The 17,945-nt window shown below is 36.8% G+C and overlaps 2 protein-coding genes across 5 annotated transcripts in view; one reads left to right on the forward strand and one right to left on the reverse strand.

The window, feature by feature from the left end:
* SLC15A4 (solute carrier family 15 member 4) overlaps nt 1-16,356 on the forward strand; it is a 30,687-nt gene extending 14,331 nt beyond the window's left edge. The window contains exons 5-8 of the mRNA XM_082325495.1: nt 1,350-1,518; nt 5,820-5,975; nt 11,345-11,503; nt 14,894-16,356. Coding sequence (XP_082181621.1) covers nt 1,350-1,518; nt 5,820-5,975; nt 11,345-11,503; nt 14,894-15,042 — 633 coding nt within the window. The 3' untranslated portion in view covers nt 15,043-16,356. The remainder of the gene's footprint in view (nt 1-1,349; nt 1,519-5,819; nt 5,976-11,344; nt 11,504-14,893) is intronic.
* GLT1D1 (glycosyltransferase 1 domain containing 1) overlaps nt 1-17,945 on the reverse strand; it is a 128,483-nt gene that overhangs the window by 77,720 nt on the left and 32,818 nt on the right. Inside the window, exon 1 of one of the 4 annotated variants that reach the window (XM_082325497.1) lies at nt 1,038-1,207. The exons of the other annotated variants lie outside the window; for them this stretch is intronic. The gene's annotated coding sequence lies outside the window, so the exon portion shown is untranslated. Of the gene's footprint in view, nt 1-1,037; nt 1,208-17,945 lie in introns of those variants that run through there. 4 annotated transcript variants of the gene reach the window in all.

Raw genomic sequence — 17,945 nt, forward strand, 5'->3', positions numbered from 1 at the left:
TCTAAATGCAATTTTAAAAAAATATCCCCAAACCAGAACATTTTTATAAATCGTCTTGTACTGTCTTGTTCTGTTAGCTCAGAACAGATGCTAAATATTAAGCTTGGCAGAAATTGTCTCATTCATACAGACAGGAATCTTATTGTCAATTACTGAATCTTGCAAATGAGAAAGGATGCATGTATTACACAATACTCTTTGTTCATTTGACAAGTGTAAATTAATTTTAATTAAATTTTGCATTACATCAGTAAAACTCTGTTTCTACTGTTCTGTGGCATGTTTCTGAAAGTTCTAAGCCTAATAATAGAAAATCTACAGAACCTGGCTATTAAATATTTTTCATGACTGAAGCAGGAAAAAAAGTTTAATTCTGTCAGACTAGAGTGTATCACTGGAAGCCCAATAGTAGGGACCCTCTAACTGCATTAAATCACTTCCTGACCTGCGTGCCATTAATATTGACTTTGAATGCTTTTAAAAATGTATCTTGGGATGTATTCATTTAAATAATCTGCACAATTTTGTTTACTAGATTTGAGTGGCACAATCAATCATTCCTCAGACAAGTGTTCTATGACTAAAAAAATTTTTCCAGCAGAAAAGCTCCCTAAGGACAGTGATTTTTTTTCTATTAAACATATTTCAGAGTGTATGCAGAAAAACTCATGTTGCGATAATGCTAACGGCCATCTCATCTTTCAAAAGGAATTCGTATAGTTTTAGTTGGATAGTTAACAAAAATTAATTCAGACTAAGGACCTAAAATATGAGCCCTCTGAAATTTAAAAAAAAAAAAAAAAATCCTTTGCAAAACATCTTTGCTGAGTTCTACATTTTATTTTCTCAGAGTACTCTCTTCATCTGCCCAGTAGTTTCTTATTCCTCATTTTGCTTGGAACTATGTGCAGTATCATTCGCTTTTGTGTAAAGAACCTTTTTGCTCTGAACACTTGATGTTCTTCAGTTCCAGCTGAAGGCTCCTACATCCCCACCCCACCTCCCCCAGCCCCCCCAAACAAGCCCACAACACCCACCTCAGCACAGCTGGAGATGCATCTTGAAAGTGAGAATATGCAATACTGTTGGAGTTACTATGGTGAGGAATCATTTGTGCTTCTGAGCTAACAGAATTATGAACTGCCAAATGCAATGAAAACCTGAAGAGCTGAGTGTTTGTTTTCTTCAGCTTTTACACACTCTTATTTTTCTTTTCCCAGTGTCTATCAGTGCACTGTGGTTTGTTTTGGATCTCAGTGTTTCATGGAAAATATTTTTTCCTTTGTTAAATAATAGTAATTTCAACTGTTAAGTATGAAATTGCTAACTTAAGTCATCTGTCCTTTCAGTTTCCAGCAGCCTGGTTGACTATGTTTGATGCAGTGCTTATTCTGATCTTAATACCCTTAAAAGATAAATTGGTGGACCCCATTTTAAAGAGGAATGGCTTGCTCCCGTCCTCACTGAAGAGGATTGCGGTTGGAATGTTCTTTGTAATGTGTTCTGCGTTTGCTGCAGGTAAGAAAACAACTTTGAGATCTACTTACATAGCTATTTAGTCAGCTACTCGCAACAGCATTTTTAGAAAACCTTCATGAATCTTTAATTCAAGATTATTCAGAAGTCTTTTTCATGGGATAGTTAGAATGCAACTGCATAGATGCATTTCCCACAATGAAAGAGATTTTATCCAAAAACTTACTAAACTGTTTTGAACGTTTGCAATAAAATTGGACCATTTTTCCTGCCTGAAATAGACTTCAAGTATACCTTGTAAAACCAACTTGTTAGTTAAGGTTTTCACATAAAGTGTTACTTTCTAGTATGCTTGGTAGAGGAGAACTGTTTGTTTTCTGACCATATTTTCTCAACAAATGCCTTAGCTTCATGATCAGGGTTTGGGTTGCCTAAACAAGGTGTCCAGCATTCGGCTATAAGGCTGTTAGTTCTCCTAAAATAAACTGTATAGCATTGTGGAAGTCCATGTTGTCTGATTCATTAACCATTTATCTCAAAGTTGAAAATGTTATTTATCCTGAAAAACAAATTAGTTCAGAAATAAATATGTTCCTTCATATAGTCTGACTTCCAAGTATTAAAGTGAAATTTTACCTAAAACTCTTGCCCTGTATCTGAAATAATAAAGTTAGGTTATGACTGAACGAGAGTTTCCTCCCACTTTGGGTTTTTTCTCCCCTACCTTAATGTTCCCTAATGTTTGGGAATTACTGCAGTGTAAAATAGCTTAGCCATAGCATGAAAGGAAAAAGATGGCAACTCTGTTCGAACCATAAATCAGCTGCTTTTGAGATGATTTAAAGTTGTTAAGCACTGCTGATGTGGAACTGAACATCTCTGAGCAATGCTTCATAGAACCTATAGCCTTCACCTAGTATCACTGTAATGAACATATTGATAAAGCATTATAGCATTAAATAAATTAATTTCAGCACTTGTAATCTCCTATATTTTAGAGAGAGGGACACTTTATACGGCTATTAAGATCTCTCTCAATGAGAGAGATAATTACCTTATTAGGCCAAGGTCACTTTGTATGTGGGCAAGTAAAGTTCTTAAAGCAAAGTCATTTAAACTTAAAATAGGAATGTTTCTCTTATTCCATGTTACTTAGGACACTGCTACCAGCAAAAGAAGATGATGTAAAACAGTTAAATGTCAGCTCTTTAAATAGAACCTGCTGGCTCACAAAAACAGCAATATCTGTCTTTATTAGTACTGGGGGAAAAAAGCATATTGAGCTATGATAGCTGAGTTGGGGAATGGTTTCATATAGCAGAATTCTTAAAAATTTCAAATGCCTTCTTGTTTTCTATTCACCTACAAATGTAACACATTCTTTTGTTGGTTTGATCCTCCCCTAGCTCTTCCACAGTAGAAACTGAGAAGGTGAATTCTTTGGGTGGTTATCTGCAATCTGGTTGGAAAGTTTAACCTTCTGGAGTAACTTAACATCCCTTCATCATAACATGAATTTAAGAGCTTCAGTTGCGACAAATTTGGGGCATAGGAAACTCTGTTTATTTCTAGCAGGGGGGAAAGCTGCTGTTGGTTTATATGCTTCATAAAATTTTTATTTTCTCATTAAATGATATTTATAGAAGTCATATTTTAATATTCTTAAAATACAACATTACTTCCAACCATTTCTGCCTTAGAGAGAGATACTGATTAAAATCTTAAAATGTATGAAGATGTTAATATCTTAATTTGCAATCTTGGAAGTATCTTAATCATTTGTTTGTGCCATATGTCCATTTTAACTTAGTTATCTAACTGGCATTAGTTCTGGCCACTACTTAGACTGCCTATTAGATTGTTTAGATTGTTTAAAATATCTTATAAACTGTGTGAGAATACAACTGATTAGATTTAATGAACATCTGCTGTGCTTCATGCATCTTATCGTAAATTCCGAGCAGCAGTATTTAAGGTTATTCAACTGGAAAATCTACTTCATTTATAGTTTAAACAATTATAGCAAGAGCTTAAGATTCTTTTACCTACTAAAACTGTAAGATTAAACTTGAATCTTGTCTATCAAAGTCTAAGAAAGAATAAGTAGATTCTAGATTCTGAAGTACTCGGCTTTGAAGATAAATTTATGGCAAAGTTTGGTAGTTATGGTTCTGTGTGGCTAAATGCCTCCTAAACCTGCATATGTTGTGAAGAGTATCAAACACATTAAGGATCACTAGATGTTCTGAGGTGCAATAATTTTGTGTTGAATGTATATGAATGAAATTATGTCTGAGTTCTTAGCTGACTGTACTGCTCTGTTTACATTTTCATTAAGTTCCATTCTAAAATGTTTCTCAGCTATATTAAAACCAAAACATAAAGAAATCCAGCTTTATTTTAATTACATCAGCTCTTCAAAGTTCAGAGGGCACTGAGGTAGCTGCAGAGCTAAAGGAAGATACTTAAAAATAAGGTAGTTAAGTGGTCACCTAAAAAGAAGTGAGGAAGGTAGAGAAAATGTGGTGGTCTGGCACTAGGAGGTACTAAGTTCAGAACAGTCTTTACCTCAAAAACAGATGTTATTAAGGAAAACAGTCTTTTTAAGAAACATTTGGGGGCCTCAAGGTAGTATTTAAGCAAACTCGAGTACTTCTAACCTGTTTTCCCTCTACAGCTCTCGTGTCTCAGAAGATTAGACTGTAGAGCTGTTGCGAGATTTCGTACTTGAATAGATTCTAAACTGCTACGAATGAATAAACGTGTTATACAAATGCAGCTTTCCATCCTTTCCAAAGTACTTTGTAAGTCACTTGTTAATGTGTGCTCCTTCAGCCTGGTTTTCAGAGCTCTGGCTCTTAACTCCCTCATGACGACATGCAATGTTATTCTTAAGCATAGGATTTCTAGAACTTCTTGTTTAGTTATGGCCTCGCCTACAGACTATATATAGGGACTACAGGGAGCTTTCCTCGTACTTTCTTCCCAGCTTGGGTCTCTTGTCATGACCAGGACTAGTAAGAAACTGCATGTCGTGGTGTGAGGTGGTTTTGGCGAACATCAGTCATTTCCCTTGGAACACTGTCACTTAGCAGAGAGATGGATATCTGGTTGGCCCCCTCAAGGTTTGTATGTCACAGATTTGGGAAGAAACAGGAGAACAGATTTTATATTGTGCATTAGAAATTGCTTGTGCTTTTTTATATAAAAAGTGCTGTCAATAACTTCAGTCAACATCATATTAAATGTCCATGTCATCCTTTGGCTGCCTCTAGGAAAGAAAAAGCTAGAAGTGAGGAAGCAGATCTAATCACTTGTACATGGTATGATATCCATGAAGCATCACATCTGTCATCTAAGCCTCATACAATTTTTTTTTGTAACAGGAGTGATATTTTGTGCCCCAAGATTAGGTCAGATCTTGGCTCAATAAGTAGAAAGAGACTGGAACTGACAGGCACTAAATGGGCGGCCATGTGTGTGTAACACGTATTATAGGAAGTAATGTCATTGACTCAGCCGTGCTCCTCTGAATTGGTGATGAATAAATCCACCTTATTTCCAAGGATATTGAGGATTCTTTTATAGAGGTCCTTTCTGGGTGAAACAGGCAGTTTTATTAACTATGAGCTATTCTGTGCATTTTATGTAACAGTGAGGCAAATCCTTTCATCCGGGCAACTTCAACAAAAACCCAACAGCATTATTTGATACTCACTTTCTACTCTAAACTGTTGTGGTGAGCAAGCTAAAAATTGTTATATTTTACACTATCATGTCTATTTTTCGTCATACACAAAGTGCTTTCTGTGCAGTATATTGCTTGTAAATCAAGCTCTAATGAGCTTTTGGGTCTCTTGGGATGATAAGTGTCATATAAATGCTATGATCATATTCATAGAGGGTTTTCGTATTTCTACAGGACTAGTGTAGCCATTTCAATAAGCAAAATCGTTTCTAATTTATTAATACTATGGTGGCAGATGCAATGGTTCAACACTGCAAATAGTAGTTCGTGAAAATGAGACTGTCTTTAAAAAAAACAACATAGTTTGTATGAGAAAGCTCTCAGCTAATCCATTTGGAAAAGAGTTAAGTATTTGTATAATTGTTGCTACTGAGTAAGAATGTGATCACTAATTCTATGGCGGAAGAATTGTATGTCTTGAAATAACAATAGCAAAAGTAGTCTGAAATGCCTTATGTTAGGAAATAAGGAAATACATATTCCTGTTTTATAGTTTGTAATTGCAATGCAGGACTGAATCCTGATTTAATTCTTAACATGAAGAAACAGTGTTTGCATCTTAGGTCAATCTTTTGTTTTTCCCCCCTCCATGCAGGAATTCTGGAAAGCAACAGACTGAAAATTGTAAAGGTTAAAACAATTAATCAGACAATTGGAAATGTTACATACCATGCTGCAGATATGCCAATATGGTGGCAGATTCCTCAATATGTGCTGATCGGATTCAGTGAAATATTTGCAAGTATAGCAGGTAAGAGTCTGTGTGTGTTTTAAACCTGCTTTCATATCTGTCATAAATAATGGATTCTTAGAAAAGAAATACTTACTTCTCAAATCATTATAAATAAGCTCTAATGTTCCCAAATAAAATATTATACAATATAACTTAATATAAGTGGCAAAGCACACAATTGTCTTTCACATTTGAAAATTGGCTATATAAGGATATGTTTGCAAGACTGAATTTTAAGCAGACCAACATTGAAATATTTGCGTGTCATCTAGTTAGCATTGGATATTTGCAATCCCTAATGGAAAACAATATACTCTTTCAATATTGTATTTTTAAAGAATAGTTTTAGTGCAGTATTGTTTCCTCTGAATCTCCCTCTGTGTTGCAAATAAAATTTGTGCTTTGTAATTTTTTTGGCTTGAAAACTGAGATCACAGTTTAGAGAGTCAATTAGTAAGTGGAAACACCTTTCTGAGGGAAAAAGGAAGAAATAAACCATCTTTAGATTTATCAGCAGTTTGGATTCATGTTACTTGAGTTTTTACATCTCTGAAATAAGAAAAGTTATGTGACAATCTAAACTAGGGTTTCTTTGTGAATATTAATAATGAAGTAGCTATTTTTTATACAGCTTTATCTGCTTTATTTATAGATCAGTTTTTCTATAGTTGTTTTAGTACTTCAGTGTGATACTAGGCAAACAAACACTGTTCAAATCTTTCCTTTCTTGAACAAATGCAAGAGATCTTAAATTTCTTAATACTGTTCTGTGTGATGTAGTGGACAGCTGTGTGATCATACTGATTTTTAAGCTGAAGGTGAAGTGGGAGGAGAGGGTGAATAGGACTATAAAATCTTATTTTCTGGTCTGTTTCATATACATGCAGGGCTCATTAGCAGGAAGAAAGCACAGGCAATCTCTCTGTGGTCACTGTGGTAGGCCTAACGCTGGTTTACTATGATTGAACAAGTGAAATGCTACTGTGAATCTCTTAGCACAGTGTTTACCCATCTAGTGCTTGGGAGCAATGCTTAGTTACCGGTAACAGAAACCTTTCCTGATGTAGAAGTAGCTATGCTGATACTACTTCAACAGAATTGCAGAGCTACCTGATGTAACATATTGGAACTCGTCCAGTGACTTGATTTAAAAATCATTTAGTATTTGCTTAACTATAGTTACCTATTTATGTGCTGAACTACTGTTTTGGATTATTGAACTTTGAAGATCATCCATTCAAACTGGCATCACATATAGCTCTTTTTCTTCGATTCCTCATGACAGAATTTCCTGGTTTCATTTCCCCTGTAGGAGGTTACTTTTTTTCCTCACGCTGGGCAAGCACAGTGGGTTCAAATGAGATTCTCTAATTCTGCAAGACGTTGCTGGCGGTAGCCCCAGCTGTCACATGGCCCATTTGTTCCCCTCTTAGTGGAACAGAGAACTGCGACTCCATTGGGCTTCTGGTTACATGTGTTCTACTGGCATCACAGTTGTTAGGAAATAAAACAAGGTGGTTGGATTGCTTGGCAAGTAGAAAATGTGGGGCTTGGGTTTTTTTTTCTATCTATTTGCTCATTTGCTCTAAGCTTTTCTTCCAGCTGTCTGGCCTTGGATTTGATGTGACTGGAAGAATTAGACATATCCATCACGTATTAAATTCTACCTTAGTTATTTAGTATGTTGGAGGAATTCTTTTTAGATGTGGCTTTGTCTTGTGTGTATTTGTAGTTTTGCGATACGCATTCAAATGCACCACTAGCGTACCCTTTCCTTCCTGGTGGATGGTAGGCTGATGTCTCACAGCAGGTTGTTGTTGGGAGTGTCCCATTTGCAATGTGAGTGCAGGGTCCTCCAACAAACAGTTAGCTCTATGCATGCATGGCGTGTACCTGGGAACCAGCACCTAGCACAAACTCTTGTGACAGCAAGCACAAGATTTGGACAGAAGGTCCTACCGGATCGCACCAGCTGAAATCCTAGTTCTTCTCTTTTTGTACTGCAGCGGTCAGTATTGCAGATGCACCTGCAAGTGCCGAATGGCTGAAGGTCTGAGGTCGTTGTCTGATATCTGATAAGGGTCCCATTCCTGGTTCCTCATGTGGTGTCCCCCCCAGTGATGTATAGGCAAGTCCTTGAATTAATTTGCTTCCATAAACAACGAGTAAGATGTGGGGAGAGTTCTTTATCTTTAAAGCACACTAAGACCCAAGATGCTAAACACTTTAGATTTTAGATACTTAAATAGAAAGTGTGCTTTAGCAGTGCAATCAATAGGTACCCTTTGCCAGACGATGTATCTGCATAGTCATCACTGTCCTGTATTACAGTACATTTCATTATGTGGGAACAGTAGCCATCACAAATCCTAACACAAAAATCTAAAGATGGAAGTCTTGCTTAATGGAGTTACTTACTAAAAATAAGGCTGTATTTAGCATTTTTATCAAGAGTAAAATTACTTACTTACCGTTAGTTACAACTTTAGGAATTGTGCCAATTAAATCTGAACTCAGATAACAGATGACTTATCAGAAATGCAAGTGTTCATGCAAAAATAAATAAATTTCTTCCCTCTTACACATTCTTGTTTCTCTGTCAGTCACTGTTACTACTTTATAGGTGTTCACAAGGGAAAAATAAGAAACCTATCTGCAGCTTGTGGAAAGGTCAAGGACTTGATGCGTTCCCTCTTTGTTGAACTCCAAACTGAGGGTTGGTTTTTTCAACTGCTTTAGTGGACTTCGTCATGAGAAGTCAAGTCTTTAAGACTTATACTATTCTTATTGAATACCCTGCTGTTCTGCACTTGCTGGGTCTGTACCAACAGCTTTATAACTTCAAAAATTGTTGGTCAATGTTAGGAAAAATGCAAATGCTTCTCTTTCTTTGAACCAGAAATTCTATGCAGATCTTAATTGCTTTGTGTACTACACTTTCATTTGATTTGTTTTACAAAGCTTTTTATCCTGCCTTCTAATTGTTATATAAACAGAATTTGTAGTATCTTTAAGAAGGCCTCTCAAGACTTAATAGAGTATACTTTACCAATTTGATATTAAAAGTTGATAAAGGCATCTATTGTGCTCTAAAATTCAGCTTTAAAATAAGCAAAGTGTTAATGGTTACAAAACTGTAGTGATTTGGAAATGTTTGTTGTGAACAAAAAGGGGCTAAGTATCGTAACAGCAGAAGCATAAGGGTTTTTTTGTTTGTTTGTTTACTGTAAAGCTAAGCATATTCTTATTAAGCCACATTAGTTACAGTTGAGGTACCTTTACAAAGATGACACACATTGCATTAATCTTTTGTATTATTCTGTCAATCCTCTTAAAGCGCCCTTATTTAACTGGGAATCATAATCTCACATGACAACACCAAGTAGAGGGTTTAATTTCAAAACTGCTTGTTTGAGGTAGCATGAAATTGTTATCAATGGCTGCTAGCAGGCAAAAATACATCTGAAGGCAAAGAAAAGATTTTACATTCTTTATGCCAGATTAAATATTAGGGTTGCTGGAAACATTATTCAAGTTTAGAAACTTGAATTTAGTGCCTTATTTTGTTGCAAAAAGTGCATAGTGTTACACCCATTTTGGTTTTTGTTTTGAGTCTTAAGATCCTTTTCCAGCAGTAACGCTTGCAACCAGTATATCTGTAAAATGAACAAGAGAAGAAATGGGCCAGATCCTTTCATGTGATACACTTGAGCTTAACTTGTGCGGAATGTACAAAAGCCTGCTGACCAAAATGTGACCGATACTCTGGAGACTTGGGGCAGCTATGACAACTTAACAAGAGGTTAAAAAACAAGCTACTGTATCCTGAGAGTGGTCTACTTTTTTTTTCTTTAAGTGAGACTGGCCAGATAAATACTCCTGGAAAAAATCTGAATTGTTATATTAGTGGCAAAGCCTAGGAAAAAAAAAATTTGAGTTTTTAATGCTCAAAATAAATAAAATTTCACCCCCACCCTCCTTCCCCATTTGCAGATGTCTCTCCATCTCTGTAGTGATTCTGTCGTTACAGTTTGAATTGACAGGAACCCACACAGCTGAGTTGCATGAAGAATGTTTCAGTTCCCTTCTAGAGTCACAGACAGGTTGCTGTTGGCCCGTTTTAACGTGTTTTACAAAGGAAAAGAGCAGCAGTGTGTTGGCTATCAGAGATTTCTCAGGTGGCAGTGCAGAATGCTGTTAGATCAGCGAGAACACATCGTTCTGTTTCTTTTACAAGAACAAAGTTCCTCCCTCACAACAGGCAAACTGACCAATCTACCTGGCTTGAAGTGTTAAGCCTTTTCTTGAAAAGAAATGCCAGTGTATTTCTATTAAACTCTGTCTGGAGTAGCAAAAGTCAAATACCAGTAACGGTGAAAATAATGCATGCCTTTATTATGCAAGACGTAAGATTTGTGCCATTTTCAGGTCTATAATGCGGTCTTTGCCAAGAAAAATGTTAGATGAGGTAGCATTAATTTTCAGTATGGAGCAGACTGTTTTGAAACAAGCATTTCACCTGTCAGAGAAAAAGCTCTGCAAAGAATGTATTTGACTGTCTCTTGTGAATAATCCCATTTGATTTTTGACAGGATTATTATTCTAAAATGGAGAGTTAATCACGGACATTAGTCTTTGCAAGGCAGAACCTAACCCAGTGTGTTCTGTTGGTACTAAAATACAGTAGCACAGATTTTCAGATTGATGTCACTGGTATGTTTTTCTTGATTTTATTGGTTGAAATGTGAGTCAGGATAGTTTAAAGTTGAAGTCCCATTTCTACAAGCCTTAAAAAGAAGAGGCCAGCAAGCAATGAGCTTGGAGAATTCTAGATCAAAATTAAATTAAAACTAATTCCTGCCTTTCCAGCTACAATTAATTTCTCTGTCTGCACATTCAGAGATACAGACACTGAGTCTGTGAGGAATAAATGTTCATGGTCAATGCAAGAGTGACCTTCAGTTCCTGAGTGCTTAGTTGTCGGCAGGGAATGCTGTGTGCTTTCTAAGTACTGCACAACAGATAGGTAACGTAGAAACAGGTGAAATGGGGAACATGGAACATGCCAGGTTAGAGTTAGTTTAAGTAATTTCTTTGAGGATCATTTTAGACAGAAAGATGTATATGCTGCCTCAGAAGATTTCTTGATTTTACACATGTAATAGTACTAAGATCAAAGTGCGTGTTTCAAATGTTGTCCATTGAATGGGTTGATATATTGATGACCTTTGACAGGGTTCCTAAAGCAATGAGAGAGAACTGGGAACTGACAGGGGTTCACTACCTCAATTCCCTGTCTCCTGAAATCCAAGGCTAGTTTTAGGTCTTTAACTGCTATCGTTTCTTAGATCTTCCAATAGCTTTTTTTTTTTTATCTTTTAATACAGGTCTAGAATTTGCATATTCAGCTGCTCCCAAATCTATGCAAAGTGCTATTATGGGGCTGTTTTTTTTCTTTTCGGGGATTGGATCATTTGTTGGCTCTGGATTGTTGGCACTGGTGTCTATTAAAGAAATCGGCTGGATGAGTAATCACACAGATTTTGGTAAGTTATTTTCAGTGTATTCACAGTCTATAAAGTAGAAGGCTTCCCTCAGAAGCAGTTGAGCATCGAGCCTGTGGAACTGTTGGGTCTTAGCACAGTTGTTATTTTAAAAATATAAATTGGTCTGCTGTTTTGTTGAAGACCATGTTTCATCTTGCATATAAGTATGAAGTAATGCGCCTATGCAAAATGATACATTGCCCCCATGAAAGCATGGGAAACACAGATGTAGTATTTTGCCTCCGTAAAGCCTGTCGATTACCTGCTCAGCTGTTACTGCATTGCATCACTAGAAATTACTTATACATTTTTGTATTTTAGTAAAAAATATTTAAATTATGTGTGGAAGAAGAATATATTTGGTATAAAGTACTAAAATTACTTTCTGCGGTTATGGGGAGTAAAATGTACCCATCTCTCTCTTAGTGATTATTCAGCTTTCTAGTTTCAAGACACTTCATCGAAATTACCACGAGTTAAATTTGCATTTCTGCCTGCTAGCTATTTATACTCTTTGAAAGTCCGACGTATCCTCTGCTTTGTATTGCCAGTTGAAGTTAAAAATAATTATTGGCACCAGTAGGTGGCACCTTGGGAATTCCAGAAAATCATACCATCATCAATGGGCTAATTAGTTCCAACAGAAGGAGTCTGAGAAGTTCTTAAAACGTATGCTAGACCTACTGCGTATACATGGCTTAAAAGTGCAGCCTAAACTTACTTACTTTAAATTTGGTATGAGAGAATTTGCCATTTAAGCTTTATTTGCATGCTACCAAAAAGTAATGTTGTCTGGAACAGTGCATATGCCACAAGTTGTCATCTTTGGTTTATAAGTTGTTCTTTAAAAAAAATGCAAAAGATGACGAGTAGCCTTAACTTTATGGCAGTGTCCTCACCAAATGAAAGTTTAATCACACTGAGACTTTTTTGTTCCAGTCCATTTCAAAATTAGAAGAGCATCTTCTTCTGCAATTCTATATAGATAATTCAGCTGATGAGGGCTCAATAGGAGGATAATAATTTCATACAAATTAACATACGTGATATTGGATGGTGCTTTTTTAGCCTCTTGCCTTTGTTTTCTGAACCAGCCTAAGAGAAGACAGTGCCTAATGTTGTCTCTGTAAAATATTTAGGTTGTGCTAAATATACCCAGAGTTGGCTAGAACTGGGAGATGTTACCTTTCGTGACTCACTGGTCATCTGTTTTGAATAAGCTACTCAGCTCAGTGGATTGTCCTCTGGACAGCTGTCAGAACTGGATATTTCTACCTTTCTTGGTCCAAAGACTCGATATACAATCGAGCCTTCTCAGCAGCCGTATGGCTGCCTCAAGGTTGAAGCGCTCAGTGGGTGATTTTGATTTGTAGCATCCATAGTAGCTACTGTTTTAACTGGTTATATCAGTAACTGTTTATAACTCGATTTTCATTTGGTATAACATTATTGAAAGTTATCAAAGTCACACCTGAAATTTACCTAGGTCTTCCAGGGTAGGAATTGTAAGGAGGAGTCTTTACGAATGAGTGACTTCTGAATTTTTCATTAGATGCTGTATAATAACTATAAGCACGTGCACCAAGTTTCTGCTATTTATGCTAACTCATGATATCATTTGAGGTAACTGACTGCCTCCAAAATCTACTGAGAAAATTCACTCTCTACTGGCACTTCTCTGTTGATTGCTGCCATTGAAATGACTGTTATTTCTCTGACAAAAACTGAGATTTCATGGGTTTAATATCCCATCTCATAAAGGATAATTACTACTCTTTAAACACGTCTGCTCTTGAAATGGAGATTCACATGTATATTGTATTTTAAATGTCAAGGAAAGACTCCGTTTAATTTTATTGCATTTTATTATAAGTTCATTTAATTGAATCTTAAGTTTCAGTAATTAAAGTAATTTAATCTGAACATTTATAGGCATGCTGTATGAACAGCTTGTTAGGATCGATGTATACGTCACCATTTTTACTCTAACCTTTTTGATAATCATAATGGTCCAATTGGCTGTGGCTCATGTGGCATGTTGGAAATGAGCCACAATATATTGTTCGTGGAAGTACAGCAATAGTTAGTGCACATTTCTTAATAGAGGAATAATGTTTTAGCAATGAGCTTTCTTAATTTAACATTATTTAATGTGGTACAAATCACTGATTTATAACAACTTTGAGGGAGCGTCAAAGGTGAATTGAACCAAAAAGAAACCATGTATGGTTTCGTGAATTCTAAACTTTGTTCCAAAAAAAGGCTGAGAGAAAAATCTCAGTAATTGCTTTCTTTGTATCTACAGAGGTGCCAAACTTTTTCCTTAATAGCGTTCACTTTTTGATTCTTTTTATTTTATCTTTGACTTAGCAGAGAAGGGAGGTACAAGCCTCCAGATGCAGAGAGACCACATAGCACTACGCAGGGCTGAGAAGGCTGCTGGAGAAGACTCTCTAGTATATATAGTACCAAAAAATCATACTTTTACCTGTTCCAATTAAGCTGTAAAGCATAAGAGACATTCTTTTTTTTTTCCTTAACAAAAGCCACTGTACTGAAATACACTTCACTGTATTCTCCAGGCTCCTTAAAAGCATATTGAGTGAAGATGCTAAGGGCGTTAACAGCCTGTATGAGTGCAGCTTTGCTTCCATCTTGAACGCTGCCTTTCACCGGGCGCTGTTTCTGAACAGTTTACAGCCCAGGGCTTTATTTGCAGAACTTTCTTTTTTAAGTCCATTTAGCGGCCACAGCACAGGGATGTTTTTCTTTTTTTGCTTTTGAAATGAGTTGTCTCCTCAAAAATTCGTAAGTGATCTCTGTTACTTACATTACGAAGAAAGTAAATCATATATGAAAACGCACATTGACGTTTTTAGCTGTTTTATCTGAAGTCAGCAAAGCATTGCAATTTTGCAGTATAGAAACCAGACTTAAAAAAAGGGGGGCGGAAGGGGAAGAAAGGAAGATTATTCACCTATTAGCCTTTTATTAAAATTGTTTTGACCCTCATGAAGCATGCCCACTGCTATATGTGTGTAGTCTTTGTTCGCACAAAGTTGTTACAGTGGTAGGAGGAGCTTCCAGCATTTTTTTCTATGTAAGAAATCATGCAGTAACAGCGTATCGGCCTCTTCAGGGACATTACTTGGTTTAAGGTATTGAAGCACAAAAGAAAGCAATCCTTGTACTGTGTGCATCTTTCTCAGAAGAATCTTTTGCTCTGGATAATTAAAAACAGAACTATGCTGTCGGATAGAAATGTGATTTGGTTTGGTTTTGCCCATGTTTTGCTGAAGAGTCTTCACTGCTTAAGCTTGAAGGGATTGACATTGTTATTTGTATATTGTTTATTAATGTTGGGTTTTTTTCCTCCCCAATTCTTTCTAGGTAATATTAATGGCTGCCAATTAAACTATTATTTTTTTTTGCTGGCTGCTATCCAAGGAGCAACCCTCTTGCTTTTCCTTATTGTTTCTGTGAAATACGATCATCAAAAAGCGAAGATTAATGAAGTGGCTGCCAATGGGAGGATCTGATCTCTCTGACAGAGCAGACTTTATTACAGCAGCACACAACCAAGTGGCAGTGCACCCTGAGTCTGCGAGATCTTACGTCTTCTCCAGTGAGACTCTTACTAAGACTTGCATGTTACAAGAGTTCTCGCCCCTGCCCCCTCTCGTGTAACGTAGGTAAGTGCCTTATGTTGGCGGGGCTCATTTCTTGCACTACGTCCTGGCAGAGGACAAACACAAATCTTGGAAGTGTATTAACTCTAGGCATTCAAGTTGCTCTTTGTTAATCGTGAGATGTTTACTTAACTCTTGAAAGTTGGGACACTTACACTTGGAAATTGAGTATAACGAGTCACACGTGACATGGATTGTTCGTGACTGAAAACTCTGCTTAGTGAAGAACAGTGGATCTAGAGAAACACTCAACAGTCTCAAGCCTACATTGAGGACACCGGAAAAAACATTTTACAGAAACCTCAAGTAGTGGTTACAAGAATAAATTTTCAATCCTAAGAGTCATTTTCGGGGGAGAAACAGGGACAAATTAAACTGCAGATTAGCTGAGATTAAAAAGAAATGTAGTTTTATAATTGACCTTTCGCTGGCAGTGTCTCCAGGATTTTAGTCCAACCTTGCAGTCGAGAGTATCCAATGCTGAAGACTGCATTGTATGCCACAGTAGCTTGTCACATAGCTGCTCTAAGTTTTGGTGCACAATAAACACTTGTTGGGACTGAAGTGGTTTTACTTTAGAAATGTTTTTATTTTTGAATCTGCATTAGATGTATTAGGGCAATATGGAAACATACATCTTTTGACAAAGCACTGTTCAGTCTAACGCTGTTACTTCCCTGAGAAATATTCTAAATATTTGCAGAAAGAAAACTGAGATTGAGTTCTCAGAAGATGAAGGCACAATAACAATTTAGAAACCTTTCAGCCGGTTCCTTCAGTCTTGTGTCTTACTTCTAGCTAACATGCTACAGGGTTTGTATCTTTCAGCAACACATTCCTATAGCAGAGCAAATGGGTTTATGTCCGGCCTCTTGAATTTTAATGATTCTAACAATTGTACTTAAGATTGTGCGCAGACTGGTATGGAAGATGCAAGGAATCATGCAGGAAGAAAATAAAAACTCAACTTTTTGTGTGTTGAATTTTTATGGTTTCCTTTGTCTGCATTTATGTTGTTAAAAGGTCCTTCTTTTGTACATGGACATCTTTTTAATGAGTTTACAAAATAAAATCAACTTCTGTGCTGTGACTTTTGACCCTTTGTTTCTAGGTGAATAAAATTATACAAGTATTTTGTTCCTTAGCCTTTAATTCCTAAATATACATTGGAATCCTATTAGATTTCTACACGTACACTGGCATCCTATTAGTTTTCTCCGATAATACAGCAGTATGCAAGCTGTCCTGTCTTTGCCAAGGTAAGTCAGCGGAGATGCTTCAGCTATTGCGACACTTAGCACGATGTGGAATTGGAATAACTAAGGAAAATAAGCAAGCAACATCTCATATGAGGAGAAGCTAGTTTCCTTTCAAACTTTGTTTTAAAAGCTCCACGTGCTATGTTTCTGGAATGTCCCATTTACCACCAGCTAAAAAGACCTAATATTAAGATGGTATAAGCTGCATAAGGACCATATAGAGACCAAATAATTTCTTTCTTGAACATATACTGGTTTAGTCACGGACTTCTGACATGGGGATGAATCTGTAGCGCTTCCTGTTCGTTTCATTAATTTCCAAAGCATAAATAACCACAGGAGAGAACTGGGTTGTGCCCGCTAAGTAGTATTCTACTAGATTTATGAAGATTTTGCTTTTAGAAGCGTTCCTTCTTCTGAAGGACTAGTACTGTTCTCAGAACCTCCGAGACGAGTGTTGCTTCTGGTGTTAGATGTCATCAGCTTTGGTGTCTGTATACTTATCCCTTTTCCAGTAAGTGAACGTAATTAATGTAACTATTTTTTCCCCGAAGATCTAAAATTTTTCAACAGCGTTCATAAGCTTCCCGCCTGGTACGGGTCTGCCGATTGTAGTTAAAACTGAGTTTAGTGAAGAATGGAAAGTAATCTGCAGATTACCAACGAAACTAGGTGTCTAACAGAACTGTGACAGTCTAGGTAGGCAAGCTTTAGTGAAACTATTATTTAAGGAAAAATACGATCAATAAATACTAGGTTAGCCTACTCAATATTTAGGCAAATGTCTTACCCTGTTAGAAGCATACACTAAGTGTCGGCATGTTTCTGTAGGGCTGTGGTGGTTCTAACTCTCTGGAGATGAGACTGAACATGCAATCAGTTGTATAATTTAATTTTTATTTGGAATGACTTGGCTGAGCTCCAGGCACAAGTAATTATGACCATTTATGAAGATTAATCTGACACTTCTCATCAAAGGGATAAGGCCTTTATGTGACTCAAAGGCTCAGCTGATTCTTCCTCCCCGTCTTATCTTTTAGTGTTTCCACTCCAGTCACAGAAAGATGACTAATCAATTAACTTTGTGACAGAGCACTGCACCTCATTAATGAAATACCTTGAAGTGTACAGTTTGAATTTAGTTACATTCGCTTCATAGATTGTTCCAGCGCAACAGAAGGACCTGACAGGAGTCACCCCAATGGACGTTTCTAAGCCTCTGACTTTCCAGGTGTCTTAAATTCAAAGCACAACATTGAAAATTAAGTACTTGTTCAACATGAGAGCGGGGATGTGATTAAAGTTCATTACTTTTACTCATAAAGAATTACAAAGAGAGTAAGCCTGTACCTTACAATGCCTGGGCAAGCTCTAATCTCACGTATGAAGAACAGCTGCCGGGGACCCTGTGTTTCGTGTGGTGGATGCATTGCTCATACAATTGCGGACCTTTGAAGAGTACAGCAAGACCGGTTTTCTCGTGCCTTTGTGCCT

Source organism: Platalea leucorodia (assembly GCF_965183815.1).
Source record: "Platalea leucorodia genome assembly, chromosome: 12".
Lineage (NCBI taxonomy): Eukaryota > Metazoa > Chordata > Aves > Pelecaniformes > Threskiornithidae > Platalea > Platalea leucorodia.